This window comes from Sturnira hondurensis, unplaced genomic scaffold (genome assembly GCF_014824575.4).
Source record: "Sturnira hondurensis isolate 20B ecotype Veracruz unplaced genomic scaffold, ASM1482457v3 Scaffold0020903, whole genome shotgun sequence".
Classification (NCBI taxonomy): domain Eukaryota; kingdom Metazoa; phylum Chordata; class Mammalia; order Chiroptera; family Phyllostomidae; genus Sturnira; species Sturnira hondurensis.
Window position 1 is genome coordinate 806,241 of NW_028093534.1, and position 15,296 is coordinate 821,536.

Consider the following 15,296-nt stretch of genomic DNA (forward strand, 5'->3'; position numbering starts at 1 on the left):
AATGTTTTATGTTTGTAGTTAACAAAGGACTTTTACAGTATATTATCTTAACTATCAAAGATTCAGAGATGACTAACATCCTCATTTGAAGGTGCAGAATCCACAGCTCCCAGGGCTAAGTGACTATCCAAGGAGAAGCACCAGTAAGAGGAACATCGAGACCTTGAATCCAGTCCTTGGTCGTCTAGAGCCCCAGAGTACTCTGCAGTTTTCTCTAAGCCAGACTTCCTCCTTCCAAAAGGCCAGGAGGGCAGGCAGCAAGCATCTTAGCAGAGGAGGAACACAGCTCCTAATTTGCTGCCAGAGAATTCAAGGCCTGTGGCTCCTTCTAGTACACCCTTTAGAAAGCTTAGTAAGCTCCAAAGATTCCATTTCTTCTGGAGTCAGTGTGAAAAACAAAAAGTCCAACTCAGGCCCTGGCTGGCATAACTCAGTGGATTGAGCGTGGGCCTGCGAACCGAAGGACCACAGTTCGATTCCCAGTCAGGGCACATGCCTGGGTTGCAGGCCAGTTCCCAGCTGGGGATGCACGAGAGGCAACCATACATTGATATTTCTCTCCCTCTAAAGGGAGAGATTTCCTTCCCTTCCCCTCTAAAGATAAATAAATAAATAAATAAATAAATAAGTTTTTAAAAAACCAAAAAGTCAAACTCATAGTAACAGAGAGCAGTGTGGTGGTTAGCAGGGGCTGGGCAGTGGGGGAAAGGGAAGATAGGGATCAGAGGGTGCAAACTTTCAGTTAATGGATTCTGAAGACCTATGAATGGCATGGTGAATAATAAAGTATTGTATACTCAAAATATGCTAAGAAAGTGGATTCCAAGTGTTCTCACCATAAAAAAAATAGAAAGACTGGTGACTCTAGGAGGTGATGGATATGTTATTAGTTCGATATCAGTAATCGCTTCACAATACATACATACATACATCAAAATTTTTTAAATGTTCAAAGAAAAGACTTTCCCCACTTCCACCTCAGTATAAACCACAAGCAACTCAATGATTCAGCAATGAATTATCCAGGATTCAGATGACCTAGGCTCCCTTTCTGCCCTCTCCTGACCTCTGGGCCTCTCTCTGCTTGTGTGTATCTGACCAAGCAGAAACGAAATGCCAGGAACGATACCACAAATGGACTAACCAGGCTTCCTGCCACTTGTGGTGAGCAAGAGCTTCAACAGAGAAAGGGGCTGAAGGCGCCATGAGCTAAGCTGGAATGGGCTGTCTCTGCCCACCCCCGGAGGCTGGCCCAAGCTTGGGGGTTTCATGGCTGCCAGGCTGAGAACTCTCTGAAAACAAGGATCACGGATCCTATTCATCTTTGGAAGGTAGCAGAGAAAGGCAGAAGCAGCCCTGGTTTGAGGAACACACAGACTAGGGTTTGAATCTTAAACTTTCTACTTAGCAGCATTATGACTTTGGGCAAATTACCTAAAACCATTCAAGCCTCAGTTTCCTCACTGAACAAATGTGGGTAGTGAGACTTATATCAGAAAGTTGTTGTAAAGATTAAATGAGAGCACAGAGTACATCTTCTGGCATAGTCCTGTCACAGAGAAGACACTCAGCACGTGGCCTCTCCTTATGACTCCCGGCACTGGTCTAGTGCCTTGCCTGTGGCCAGCACTAAACCGCGCAAGGAGAAGGTGTGTTCACACATTGGGACTGGGAGGCTGAGTGTTCGCTCTTTACACCAGTCGCTGCAGTCGTGACCCGCCACCCCCCCAACACACACACAGAGTCAGGCATCTATGGAATAGCGAAAGCAGTCAACTCCTTGGTGTTGTGCGCATTTTACCTGAAACTGTTGTTCTTTCCAGGGCTGCTTAGTAACTTCCTGCTCTCCAAGGGGAACTTGTCTCCCCCCATTTCTAACATTTTCTCAACCTCCTGGAAGAAAAGGAGATGCAATTATATCACAGACCAAGTAAAACCCTAAGTCAACACCAGCCCATTTTTTTCTATCAGCACAATTTCTATCAAATTTTTCTCACATTTTTAATAAAAAAGTATAATTATGTTCTTTCCTATATTTAACTCATCACAAAAAGAGAAGCAACTAAGTGTTTGTACCTTTGGAATGGTATTTCTTTTTCTAAAAAATATGTATTTATTTTTAGAGAGTGGGAAAGGGAAGGAGAAAGAGTGGGAGAGAAATATCAATGTATGGTTGCCTCTCATGCGTCCCCTGCCGGGAACTGGCCTGCAACCCAGGCATGTGCCCTGACTGGGAATTGAACCACGATCCTCTGGTTCACAGGCCCACGCTCAGTCCACCGAGCTACACCAGCCAGGGCTGCAATGGTATTTCTTTTAAATTCTGAATCTAGACCCAACTATCAATGTACTGGAAACACAGGGGGAAGACGAACAGTTAAGTGACATCAAGGGACACATTTAGTAAAATCTAAACGGTGGGAAACCCTATAGGTCAAAGACCCAGATTTTTCAACAAAAATTTTAAAAGACAGAAGGGGAACTCCTAAAGAGATTTAAGAAACATATTGACCATTGGCAACATGTAGATCATATTTGGATCCTGAGCAACCATATTATTAGAAAATAAAAATAAGGCAATTGGGGGAAATATGAATACTGAATGTTCTTTCTGCTTTTGTGTTCATTTCAAATGTTCCATAATAAAATGTTTCCTTAGAAATAATTCCATTGGTACAAAGGAAATAATTATAGAGAAAAATATTTACAAAGATGCTTAAATTAGTATAATTAATAATAAACCTAAAACATCTATAAACTTTAATAAAGGGAGAATATTTAGATTAATTATGATAATATTATAGAATATTATGCAGCCATTATAAGAATAAATATCACTGTTTGTTGTATAGACATATAGAAACATGAAAGCGTCATGAAATGAAGGAGGAAAATATCAGAATATATATAGTGCCCCCCCAAATATACAATTATTACACCTATGTGAAAACTATGTTAAGGATTTAAAGATAACCTAAAGAGCCCTGACTGGTGTGGCTCAGTGGGTTGGGTGTCATTTGTCAAATCAAAATGTTGCCAGTTCGATTCCCAGTCAGGGCACATGCCTGGGTTGCAGGCCAGGTCCCTGGGTGGGGGGTGTGTGAGAGGCAACCGATCAATGTTTCTCTCACACATCGAGGTTTCTCTCCCTCTTTTTTTGCCTCCCTTCCCCCTCTCTAAAAATAAATAAAATATAAAACAAAACAAAACAAACAAAAAAAAGAAAGAGAGAGAGAACATAAAGAAATGACCATAAATGTTGAATGCTGACATAAAATTTGGGGGGTGAAATCTTCATTTTTTAACTTGATTTAGTTTTAAAAATAATTTGATAAAGGATTTTCTTAGAAGTATGTACAATACAGAAAGTAGCACAATATAGTGTTTACTAACCATCTTATACTTAACACACAAAAGACATCTCTTGACTTCCCTCTCAAAGTTGCTGGTAGGTCTTCCCCATCCTAATAAAGACCACAACTACCCATCTCATTGTTCATTCCCAAATCCAGTGTTGTTCTCGATTTCTCTCTCACCCATCCTCGCTATAATTAGCAAAACCTGTATCTTCAAAATAAGTCCCAAATCCAGCCATTTTCATCAACTCTCCTTTAGCCTAAGCCACCATCACCTCTTGGCTGAACTACTGCCACAGACGAGCTTTCTAACTCGTCTCTGGCTACCTCTCTCCCCCTCCCAGCCTCACTGGCTTTATGGTCTTCCAGCATTCCAAGCTCATCCTGTCTTGAGACCTTCCCATGTGCTCTTCCCCTGGCCTGGAATGTTCCTACTACCAGATGTTATCACAACTTGCCCTTGACTTCAGGTTTCCGCTGAGATGTCTCCTCAGAGGACCCATCACTGATCACCCTGAATACAGTCACTTCCTCAGCCCTTTGCTTTCTTCTTAAAAGACATCACTACCCAGAATTTTATGTAAGTAAATAAATAAATAAATAAATAGGTGTTTGTATTTATATCTAAATGTATATACACAGACGTATATATGTATACATATATATAATTTTAAATTTTTGTTTATAAAGTTTTTGGATGCCTGAAAACTTTACATTTCATGTAGTGAATTCTATCAGTCCTCTCTTTAAAGTTTTCTTCCGTTGTTTTTGTGCTTATAACTGGTAAAATTTATTTACTAATGCAAAATAGAGCAATGGAATAGAATCAGGAGCCAGAAATAAATCCACACGTATACGGTCAACTAGTACTTGACCAGGGAGCCAAGAATACTCAATGGAGAAAGGATGATCCCTTTAACAAACGTCACTGGGGGAACTGGACATTCACATGTAAAAGAAGGAAACTGGCCTCTGCCTTACACCATCCACAAAAGTTCTCAAAATGGATTCAAGACTTAAATGTAAAACCCGAAACAGTAAAACTCCTGGAAGAAAATATAGAGAAAAAGCTCTTTGACACCGTTCTTGGCAAAGGCGTGGATATGACCCCAAAAGTACAAGCAACAAAAGTGAAAATAAACAAGTGGAACTCCATCAAACAAAAGCTTCTGTGCAACAAAATAAATGACAAGATGAAAAGGCAACAAGTGGGAGAAAATATTTACAAACCATATGTCTGAAAAGGAGTTTATATAAAAATATACAAAGTACACACACAATAGCAAAAAACAAAAGTCAATAGCAAAAAACAAAAACAAACCAAATAATCCAATTAAAAAATAGGCAAAGAACCTGAATAGACGTTTCCCCAAAGAAGACACACAAAGACCAACAGGCATATGAAAAAGTGGCTCAACATTCCAAATCATCAAGGAAGGCAAATCAAAACTACAATAAAATATCACCTCACACCTGTTAGAAGGGCTATTATCAAAAAGACAAGAGATTGAGTGCGGGCCTGAGAACCGAGGGATCATGGTTCGATTCCTAGTCAGGGCACATGCCTGGGTTGCAGGCCAGTTCCCAGCAGGGGACACACGAGAGGCAACCATATACTGATATTTCTCTCCCTCTCTCCTTCCTTTCCCTCTAAAGATAAATAAAATCTTTTTAAAAAAGACAAGAGATAACAAGTGCTGGCAAGGATGTGAAAAAAGACCCTGGTCGGCACAGCCCAGTGGATTCAGTGCGGGCCTGCAAATCAAAGGAATTAATTGGTTCAATTCCCAGTCAGGGCACATGCCTGGGTGACAAGTCAGGTCCCCAGTTGAGGGGCACACGAGAAGCAACCACACATTGATGTTTCTATCACTCTCTGTCTCCTTCCCTTCTCCTCTCTCTAAAAATAAAACCTTAAAAAAAAGACTCAACTTTAAAAAAGGATATGAAAATAGGGTACCCTTGTATACTGTTGATGGGAATGTGAGTTGGTACAGCCACTACAGAAAATAGTATGGAGGTTCCTCAAAAAATTAAAAATAGAACTACCATACGATCCAGCAGTTCCACTTCTGAGCATAGAACCAAAGGAAATGAAATCACCATCTTGAAGAAATATCTGCACCCCCATGTTTATCGCAACATCATTTACAATAGCCAAGACATGGACACAACCTCAGTGTCCATCAATAGATGGGTGGATCAAGAACATTATTACATACACACACATGCGCACACACACAGAGGAATATTACTCAGACATATAAAGGGAAATCCTGCCATTTGCAACAACATCAATGAATTTTGAGGGCATTGTGCCAAGTGAAGCAAGTCAGACAGAGAAAGACAAACACTGTATAACTGCACTTATATGTGGAATCTGAAAGCACTGAAGTCATAGAAACAACAGATGGTTTTTACCAGGGGTGGGGAGGGATGGGGTAAATGGGTAAAGCTAGTCAAAGGGTACAAACTTTCAGTTATGAGATGAATAAATCATGAGGATATAATGTACAGCATGGTGACTATACTATATCGTATCTTTGAAAGTTGTGAAGAGAATAGACTTAAAAGTTCATACCACAAAAAATAAGTGTGATTACGTGAGGTGATAAATGTGTTAACTAACCCTATTGTAGTAACTGTTTTGCAATAAATATATCAAATCTTTATGCAGTACACCTTAAACTTATACAGTGCTATTTGTCCATTTTATGTCAATAAACCTGGAAAAAATACAAGATTTTTAAAACTCAAGAGATCAGAAAACAATGTCCTTTAAAATGCATGGCAAAGGACACTATTTCGGCACTAACTATACTCGGAATTACTTTCTGGCTCATTCAGTTCTCGGTCTGGTATTTTCTTTTCTACGCGTCTGTTCTTTGCACAGAGGCAACCCACCGAGGGCTCACTGTGTGGATGGCAGGCGCCAAGCGCCAGGGAAATGAGGAAGGACAGACAGTCCCAGGCAAACCGTCTTCGTACGGTGCCAACCACAGCATCACCTGCAATCAGGTACGTAACAAACGCTCAGAAATAATAGGTTTTGTATCCTTGTCAAATAAGACCTTTTGGTGAACCAATAGATCAGATAATAAGAGCATATTCTATGTTCATACTCTAAGTGTGAAAATGGTGAGTAGACTGTAGACAGAAAAAAACAACTGGTTATCAAATCCAAAGCTGAAAGCTAGGCAGGGACAAGGATCCTTCCTCCTTCCTCCGCTGAGAACGCCTCTGGAGAAACTTCCCAGCTCCCAGATACAACCCTGGGGAGTCTGGACATGCTGACTTCTCCTGGGGCCTTCCCTGTGTTCTGTAATCTGAGGCCGCCCCAGCCCCAGTGTGTACAGTCGGTGCAAGAGCTACAACCTCCTCCTCCTTGGCCTTCTTTTTGGCATCATCCAACTTCTTCTTCTTGCTCTCGGGCATGAGATCATCCAACCAGCTCAGCTCTCGCTTAGAGAAACAGAGATCCATGACTTTTCTGACGAAGACCAAGGCCAAAACCTGAAAAATAAATAAATGAAGTGAATTAAAGGGCCTCATTTTCTGGAGTGAAAAGCAAAATCTTATTTTCACAGCAGACCAAGACATTTCAACCAAAATCAAACTGATAACAGTCACTATACTTACTTGCCTTTTGTGGACTGCTCTCTTTCTACCAGATACTAAGGTATTTTAGACACAATATTTTACTTTACTTTTATGACAATCCCATCACTTAGAGAGGAAGTGATTTAGTTCTTTCATTAAAAAGAAAACACTTCATTTGCAGATGGCCCTAAGAACTGCGCTTCATTTGCAGGCTTGGGGCCCGCAAGAAGGGCTCCAGGGAGGCACAGGGGTGCACACCCTCCACAGGAAATGGGTATAATGGGCTGGTCCTGCCCCCCCCCCAAGCCTTGCCATGCGGGGAGGGGACCTGGAAGGTTGGTCTGGATTCCTGCCGATCCTTTGCCTGTCCACGTCCCCTTCGTGGGTCTGTAGTGCTTGTGTCTTTGCCCTCTGGCCTGGTCTGATAATCATTTTATAAATGGAAAGGTGAGGCCCAAGGAGAGAGAATAACTTGCCTAAAATCTGACAGCTAATCACCTCAATATAAACAGCTCAGGGTGTCTCATTGCAGCTCCTCCCCCCCCCCGAAAAGTGCCACTTTAGCCAAAGGAGAACAAATAACTCAATGACCTGCCTGGATTGATTGGTGTTCACCAGCTACCTCTGGTGACGGGGCAACAAGTAAGGCGATCGGGCTTATTACATTCAACCACATTTCCCCTGAATTTCAATTACTGTTTTGCCATCCACCTGAAATTGGTAGCATCACTTCCAGGTGCTGTCAAGAATTTGCTACTTTTTAACCAAACACTCAACCCCTGAACATAACACCCAAATGCAGAAACCTACAGATATTCCGGCAAAACTGAGACACACGCCTGGAGAGTATATATCCAGGAGATGAGGGAAAAGGAGCCCCTACTCCTGCTTCCTCAGCCTTGAATATTCTCCCTGTAAGACAGAGTCTAAAGCACCTGAACAAGTTCCAAGCGTTGCACTCACTGCCTTTTCTCCCTGGAGGCCCACCCTTTGGGTAACTTGCAAACAGCCCACTGAATTCTCAGCTTCCTCATGACACAGAGTGAGGCAGAGAGAGAAAGGCATCCAGAGGAGGCGATGAAACAGTGAGGTGGCAAGAATTTCATCACCCACCAGATTTAGAAAACAGCTTGTCACCTGTTGCGCCACACACAGGCCAGCGTCCCTAGTCTCCTTTCAGTTAGAAAGGAGGTCAGAATGTCCCAGTCACTTAGTACTAGAGCGGCCTCTTTCTCCCTCCCAGTGGCTCAAAACAGTGCATTTCTGCCATTTTCGGCACTTCTGATTGCAATATGTTCTAAATCGGAACTCTAATGCTTTGAAGTAATATGCAAATTATTGCAATCATGAAGAACTCTTTCCTCATCAGATGATTAATAAAAGAAGTCAGGGTGAGGAACAAGGGAGGAGGAAGGATCAGGCAGACTGGCGGCCGTGAAAACAAGCGTGGCAAACTGCTATACACATGTACCCACCCCCCAAGGTCCCCCAAATAACGCCACTCCTACAATACCAACCAAAAACAAAACTTCCTTATCAATTAGGGATCAATATCCAGATTTTATAAAGAACTCCTAAAACTCAACAAAAAAAACCAAACCCGATTTTAAAATGGGCAAAGAACTTGAATAGACATTTCTCCAAAGAAGATGTACAAATAGCCCATAATAGTCAATAAGCACATGAAAAGATGCTCAACATAATTCACCATTAGGGATATGGATATCAAAGCCAGAATGAGACACCACTTCACACCCATTAGGATGGCTATAAACAAACAAACAAACAAACAAACCCACCAGAAAATAAGTGTGGGCAAAGGTGTGGAGAAGCTGGAATTCTGTGCACTGCCGGTAGAAATGTAAAAATAAAAAACAGTGCAACTGCTACGAAAACCAGTATAACAGGTCCTCCAAAAATTGAAAATCAAAGTATCATATGACCCAGAAATCCCACTTCTTGGTATTCACCCAAAAGAACTGAAAGCAGGGACACAAACAGGTATTTGTTTCCTGTTGCCACTATTCACAGTCAAAGCATTAGTCTCAATAGCCAAGAAGTGTAAGAATTCAAGTGCCTATCAACAAATGAATAAACGAACCGTGGTTTATATAGACAATGGAATATTATTCATCATTTAGAAAGGAAGGAAATTCAGATACATATTACAGCATGGGTGAACCCTGAAGAAGTTTTGCTAAGTAAAATGAGCAAATCACAAAAGGACAAATACTACAAGATTCCACTCACATGAGGAACCTAGAGCAGTCAAATCCACAGACAGAAAGTAGAAGGGTGTCTTCCAGGGGCAGGAGAGAGGAGGGAATGGGGAGTTACTGTTTAACAGGTACGGAGTTTCAGGTTTGCAAGGTAAAAAAGTTCTGGAGATGGAGGGGGCAATATTTATGCACTTAACACCACTGAACTCTACATTTAAAAATGGTTAAGATGGAGCCTGGCTGATGTGGCTCAGTGGATTGAGCACTGGACTGCGAACCAGACGGTCACGGTTTGATCCCCCCTCAGGGCACATGCCTGGATTTCGGCCAGGTCCCCAGTGGGGGGCATGTGAGAAGCAACCACACACTGATGTATCTCTCCCTCCCTTCCCCTCTCTAAAAATAAATAAATAAAATCTTGAAAAAAATGGTTAAGGTGGTAAATTTTACGTTATGCATATTTTGCCGCAATTTAAAAAATAATAATTTTTTAAAACTCACCATCATTGGGAAGACGATGGCAGCTGGAGACGCCTTGATGACCCAGAGCAGCACAAGGCAGGTCAGCTGGATGAGGGTGAAGAGGTGCACTTTGCGTAGCGGCACGTGCCGAAGGTAAATGAAATCTGGTTGGTGCTTCGCAGGCATCCCAAAGAGCTTCAGACGATCAAAGAACTGAAAGAAGGGGACTGGAAACTTATTTTCAGGAAGTTTCTCTGGCAACAGATAGGCAACACCACTTCCACAAGACAGAAATGCAGACTGAGTCTCAGAGAGAACAGGTGATGCAGCGAAGGATGGTAGGGGACCAGAGTCGCTTTTGAAGTTCATCTTTTTAAATTCTAGGTTCAAATTTCTCTTTCCTATCCCACACTGTGGCTCCTGAGAGAGCGCTTTCTTAGGGATTGTTGAAAATAAAATAAGGTAATTGTATCTTTCTATTATCAAAACCAAATCTCTTCCTGGTTATTAAAGGAGTTTTGAGATTATCATTATTATTTATAGTAAAAACATAACATGAAACCTCGTAACATTCCAGACAGAAAATATGACCTTCATTCCATAAAATGAAAAACAGGCCTAGAGAGATTAACCCATCCAGAGTCATATAACAACTTGGTGCGTAAGGATGACCACCGGACATTCCACAGAAATGAAGAGGAACCAGCCACCACCAGCAGAAGCTGCTAAGCCATTACATCACCTGGGGGACCCAAGTAATCAGTGATAAGCTCCCAAGCTTCTCTGCTCAAAGGATTCAGAGTACTGAGCTGGTAGACGGGAAATGGCAGAGTGTGCCAGAAAGTACCACATGCTTCCTGGAGCAGCTCCCACTGCTCCCCGATCTCGTCACCAATACACCCCAGTGACACCCTGCTCACACTCTAGCCTGGCTCTAAAACTAGCACCTCCCTGCGTGGAAGCCATTTTGGTTCTTGACCAACCTTTCACATCTAAGTTTACCAGCATTTGACGAAGCACCTAGTATTAATGTGTCTAAGAAACTGTTGAAAAAAAATAACAAATGACTGGAACCATGACATCGAGCCAGGCTACCTTGTAAGTCCCTGTAACCTTATGCCAATATGGCTACATTTTGCCCAGTGTCCAGAGAAATATCTAAAATAGCATAACTAGCAAGACTAGGAAAAGGTTTCTCAAGAACTAGCTTGTGCTAGGGCTGTCCCCCTCCGGTCTGGATGAGCGAGCTCACAGGGAGGAGACACTGCCCCGGCTGAGCATCACGGTACCTGAATGCCCTGTAGTGAAGAGACTCCCATGTAGAGGAAGACCCCGTAGAGGACTGGCATCGGGATGAACTGAAGGCAAAGGGCAGAAAGACCAGAGATTACACTTGGCATCAACATACTCAAGACTCTAACAACTTCTACATCTCCAAGAAGGGAGTCACACCCCCTGACTGGAATGGCTCAATGGGTTGAGCTTTGTCCCACAAAGCAGAAGGTCATAGGTTTGATTTCTGCTCAGGGCCCATGCCTGGGTTGCAGGCCAAGGCCCCCTTTGGGGATGTGCGAGAGGCAGCCAATCGATATTTCTCTTGCACATTAAAGTTTCTCTCTCATCCTTCTCCTCTCTCTAAAAATAAATTAAATCTTTTTTAAAAAGATTTTATTTATTTATCTTTAGAGGGGAAGGGAAGGAGAGAGGCAGAGAAATAGCAATGTATGGTTGTCTCTTGTGCGCCCCCTGCTGGGAACTGGCCTGCAGCCCAGGCATGTGCCCTGACTGGGAATTGAACTGCAATCCTCTGGTTCCGTAGGCCCATGCTCAATCCACTGAGCTACACCAGCCAGATAAAATCTTTTAAAAAGATCAAAAAACGATGGAAGTCACAAAATCACAGCATAAACATTGTATTAGTTTCTGCTGCCTTTTCATGATTCAGACGTAGAAGAAAAACAGACTATGATAAAAATCATTTTGCTCTAAAATGAAATGATTCTACGTAAGTGTGATCCAGTCCTGGTTAAACCACAAGCCCCATGTTTTACCCCCATCTGGCTCTTCCCCTCTGTGCAAATGGACACACACACACACAGATATCCACACCCTTTTTTAACTAGCAAGAGAAGAAAGGTGTATTTTTTTCATTTTTTAAATGTTATTTTTCAATTATAGCTGGTGTCAATATTATTTTATTTTATTATTTTAAAAAGATTTTATTTAGTTAGTTTTAGAGAGAGGGGAAGGAAAGGAGAAAGACCAAGAAACATCAGTTGGTTGCCTCTTGCACGCCCCCTACTGGGGACCTGGCCCACAGTCCAGGCATGTGTCCTGACTGGAAACGGAACCAGAGACCCTTTGGTTCACAAGCCCATGCTCAATCCATTGAGCTAAACCAACACCAAGGCCTCAACATTATTTTACACTGGTCTCAGGTGCACAGCATAGTGGTTAGATAAGTACGTGATTTATGAGGTGATCCCCCAACAAGTCTACTACCCACCCAGCACCGTACATAGTCATTACAACATTATTGACTACATCCCCTGTGCTGTACTGCACATCCTTGTGACTGTTTTGTAAGTACCATTTAGAACATCTCCCAGGGGTGTCCAACCTGTGGCCCATGGGCTGCACACAGGACAGCATGGCTATGAATGCAGTCCAACACAAAATCATAAACTTACTTAAAAGGGGTATTTTTGCTCATCAGTTTTCATTAGTGTTTGTGTATTTAATGTGTGACCCAAAATAACTCTTCTTCTTCCAGTGTGGCCCAGAGACACCAAAAGGTCAGACACCCCTAATCCCTATACGTTCTTCTCCCAGCCTCTCAAACCCCCTCCCATCTGGCAAACCTCAGTTTGTTCTCTGTATCTGTGAGTCTACTTCTGTTTTGTTTGCTTGCTTATTTTGTTCTTTAGATTTTATACATAAGTGAAATCATATTGTTTAGTCCTTTTCTGACTTATTTTGCTTAGCATAATATCCTCTTGGTCCATCCATGTTGTCGCAAATAGGAAGATTTCATTTGCTTTTATGGCCGAGTAACATTCCATTGTACCACCACTTTTATCCACTCATCTAATGATGGGCACTGGGGTTGTTCTCTCAATGTCTCTTTCTGATAGTTCATTACTGGACACACACGCCCCTCTTTTACAAAACTGAGACCTCATTTTATTTTTTTGATTACAGTTTGCATGCAACACTTTGTATTAGTTTCAGGTGTATAAGACAGCAGATAGACACTCATACAGGTTACAAAGTGTTCCCTCTGATAATTCAAGCGCACACCTGGCACCATAGATAGTTACTACAATATTATTAATGATGTTCCCTATACTTCATCTTACATCCTCATCCCTATTTTGTAACTACCAATTAGTGCTTCTCAATCCCAACACCTGTTTTACCCTGTTCCCCAACACCCCTCCCTGCTGGCCCCCATCAGTTTGTTGATTTATGTATAAGTCTGTTTTTGTTTTGTTTGTTCACGTATTTTGTTCTTTTGTCCACATATAAGTGAGATCATATGGTATTTGTCTCTGTCTGGCTTATTTCACTTAGCATAACATTCTCCAAGTCTATCCACACTTTTGCAAACGGTAAGATCGCATTCATTTCCATGGCTGGTGGCGTCCCACTGCATACAGGCACCACAGCTGCTTTATCCACTTGTCTATCAATGGGCACTCGGGTTGCTTCTATGTCTTGGCTTCTATATTGTAAGTGATGCTGCAATAAGCATGGGGTGCATATAATCTTTCCAATTAGGGTTTTGGCTTTCTTCAGATATATGCCCAGAAATGGAATCCCTGGATCATAAGGCAGTTCCATTTTTAATGTTTTCAGGAACTCCTACACTGTTTTCCACAGAGGCTGCACCAGTCTGCATTCCCACTAATAGTGCATGAGGGTTCCTTTCGTCCACACTCTCGCCAGCACTTGTTGTTTGTTGATTTAATTATGATAGCTTTTCTGACAGGTGGAAGGTGGTATTTCATTGTGGCATTGATTTGCATTTCTCTGATGATTAATGATGTTGAGCATTTTTAATATTGTCGATGGGCCATCTGTACGTCCTCTTTGGAGAGGTGTCTATACAGATCTTATGCCCACTTTTTAACTGAGTTAAAATAGGCAACTTTTAAACTTTTTATGATCACACAATCATCTCCTCAGGGATTTGATGCATTTTGACATGGACTTCCAAAATTTCCTTTTTTGCTAACAAGACTTGAGGGCAAGAGTGAAGAGGTATGGTATCTTACCATAGAGGGAATGGTTTGGAGAGAAACATCAACATTATTATATTGCACTTAAGTATACACATACACACCTATCACATCACATTTATTAATCCAGGTAATTTTTAGACCATCTCTATAAGTTAGGGAAATGAGACGTATAGAACCAAGACAAGGGAAGTCTTACAGCTGAAGACTAAACTAGCCCTGGCCAGGTAGCTGAATTGGTTAGCATGTTGTTATGATAAACCAAGGTTGTGGGTTCTATCCAAGTCAGGGCACATACAAGAATCAACCAATGAGCGCATAAATAACTGGAACAACAAATCAATCAATCAATCTCTCTCTTTCTCCCCCTCTCAAAAATCGGTAAATAAAAATATTTTTTAAAAAAGACTAAACTCAACTTGCTTCAATTCTGGAGGTAAAGAACGTTCCCAAACATAATTCCTCTCAGAAGCAGAAAATCCCCCCCTGGATCTTATGCTGTTCCAGCTCTAGAGTGAGTAGACACCTCGATTTGGTGCTAACTCGCTTTGTAGAACTACTGAAGGGTTTCTAAAGAACCCTTCGAGAGGGTTATAGGAGGGCCAGGCCAGGCCCATCACCACAACTTTGTGGTTCCAGTCCTGGAGGAGCAGCAGTCTCTGGCTCTCCCAGGGGGCACCTAGACCAGGTGAGGGAGAGGGCAGGGCTGGGGATAGAGTGGAAGTGGGTGAGGGGAACGAGGAGCGGTGGCAAGACTGAGTGGAAAGGAAGGGGACAGGAATACAGTGCAGAATCCTCTTCCATACTTCTCAGTTCTCACCCTTAAATAGTGTTTGCAGTGCAGGCTGGGGTGTTCCAAGACTCACCAAAGAGGGGGACTGGAGGCAAGGGAGATAAGTGGTCCAGATGGCCGGGGCTGGGGGACATGGCCATAGGGCCTTCCTTATCTCAGATGCAGGCCTTCCACCCCCACACACAAATTTTTTCTTGTGTTTATCTTCCAACTTTCCAAAAATCCCCTTTAACCCCAAATCTCACACCAGCCGCTGCCCATTTTTCTATTCTACTTCACATATAAATCTCTTGAAAGAGCTGTCTGCTCACACTCCTAACTTCCTCACCTGCTATTCACTCTTCAGCCCCCTGTAATTCAGCTTCTGCCCTATTTTTCTACTGCATCTTCTCTTGTCAAGTCATGTTAGGCCTCCATGTGGCCAATCCAATGGCTGCTGTTTAGTCTTCATCCTCCAGACAGTTTCTGCCCAGTCCCTCCGACCTGAAACTCGCCACTTGCGTGGCTTCCCTGACACCACACCCTCCTGGTTTCCCCCACTCTGGCAGCTCCTTCAGAGCCCCTGTTGCCGTCTCCTCCTCTATCCAACTTCTAAATGTGGAGCTCCTCCCATTCGGTTCCTGGG

The 15,296-nt window shown here is 42.4% G+C and overlaps 1 protein-coding gene across 2 annotated transcripts in view; it reads right to left on the reverse strand.

Annotated features, from left to right (window-relative positions):
* SLC4A8 (solute carrier family 4 member 8) overlaps positions 1–15,296 on the reverse strand; it is an 84,727-nt gene that overhangs the window by 6,885 nt on the left and 62,546 nt on the right. For both annotated transcript variants that reach the window (XM_037030958.1, XM_037030957.1), the window contains exons 20-23: positions 10,927–10,995; positions 9,677–9,850; positions 6,732–6,869; positions 1,802–1,893 (exon numbers count right to left, since the gene is read on the reverse strand). In XM_037030958.1, coding sequence (XP_036886853.1) covers positions 1,802–1,893; positions 6,732–6,869; positions 9,677–9,850; positions 10,927–10,995 — 473 coding nt within the window. The remainder of the gene's footprint in view (positions 1–1,801; positions 1,894–6,731; positions 6,870–9,676; positions 9,851–10,926; positions 10,996–15,296) is intronic.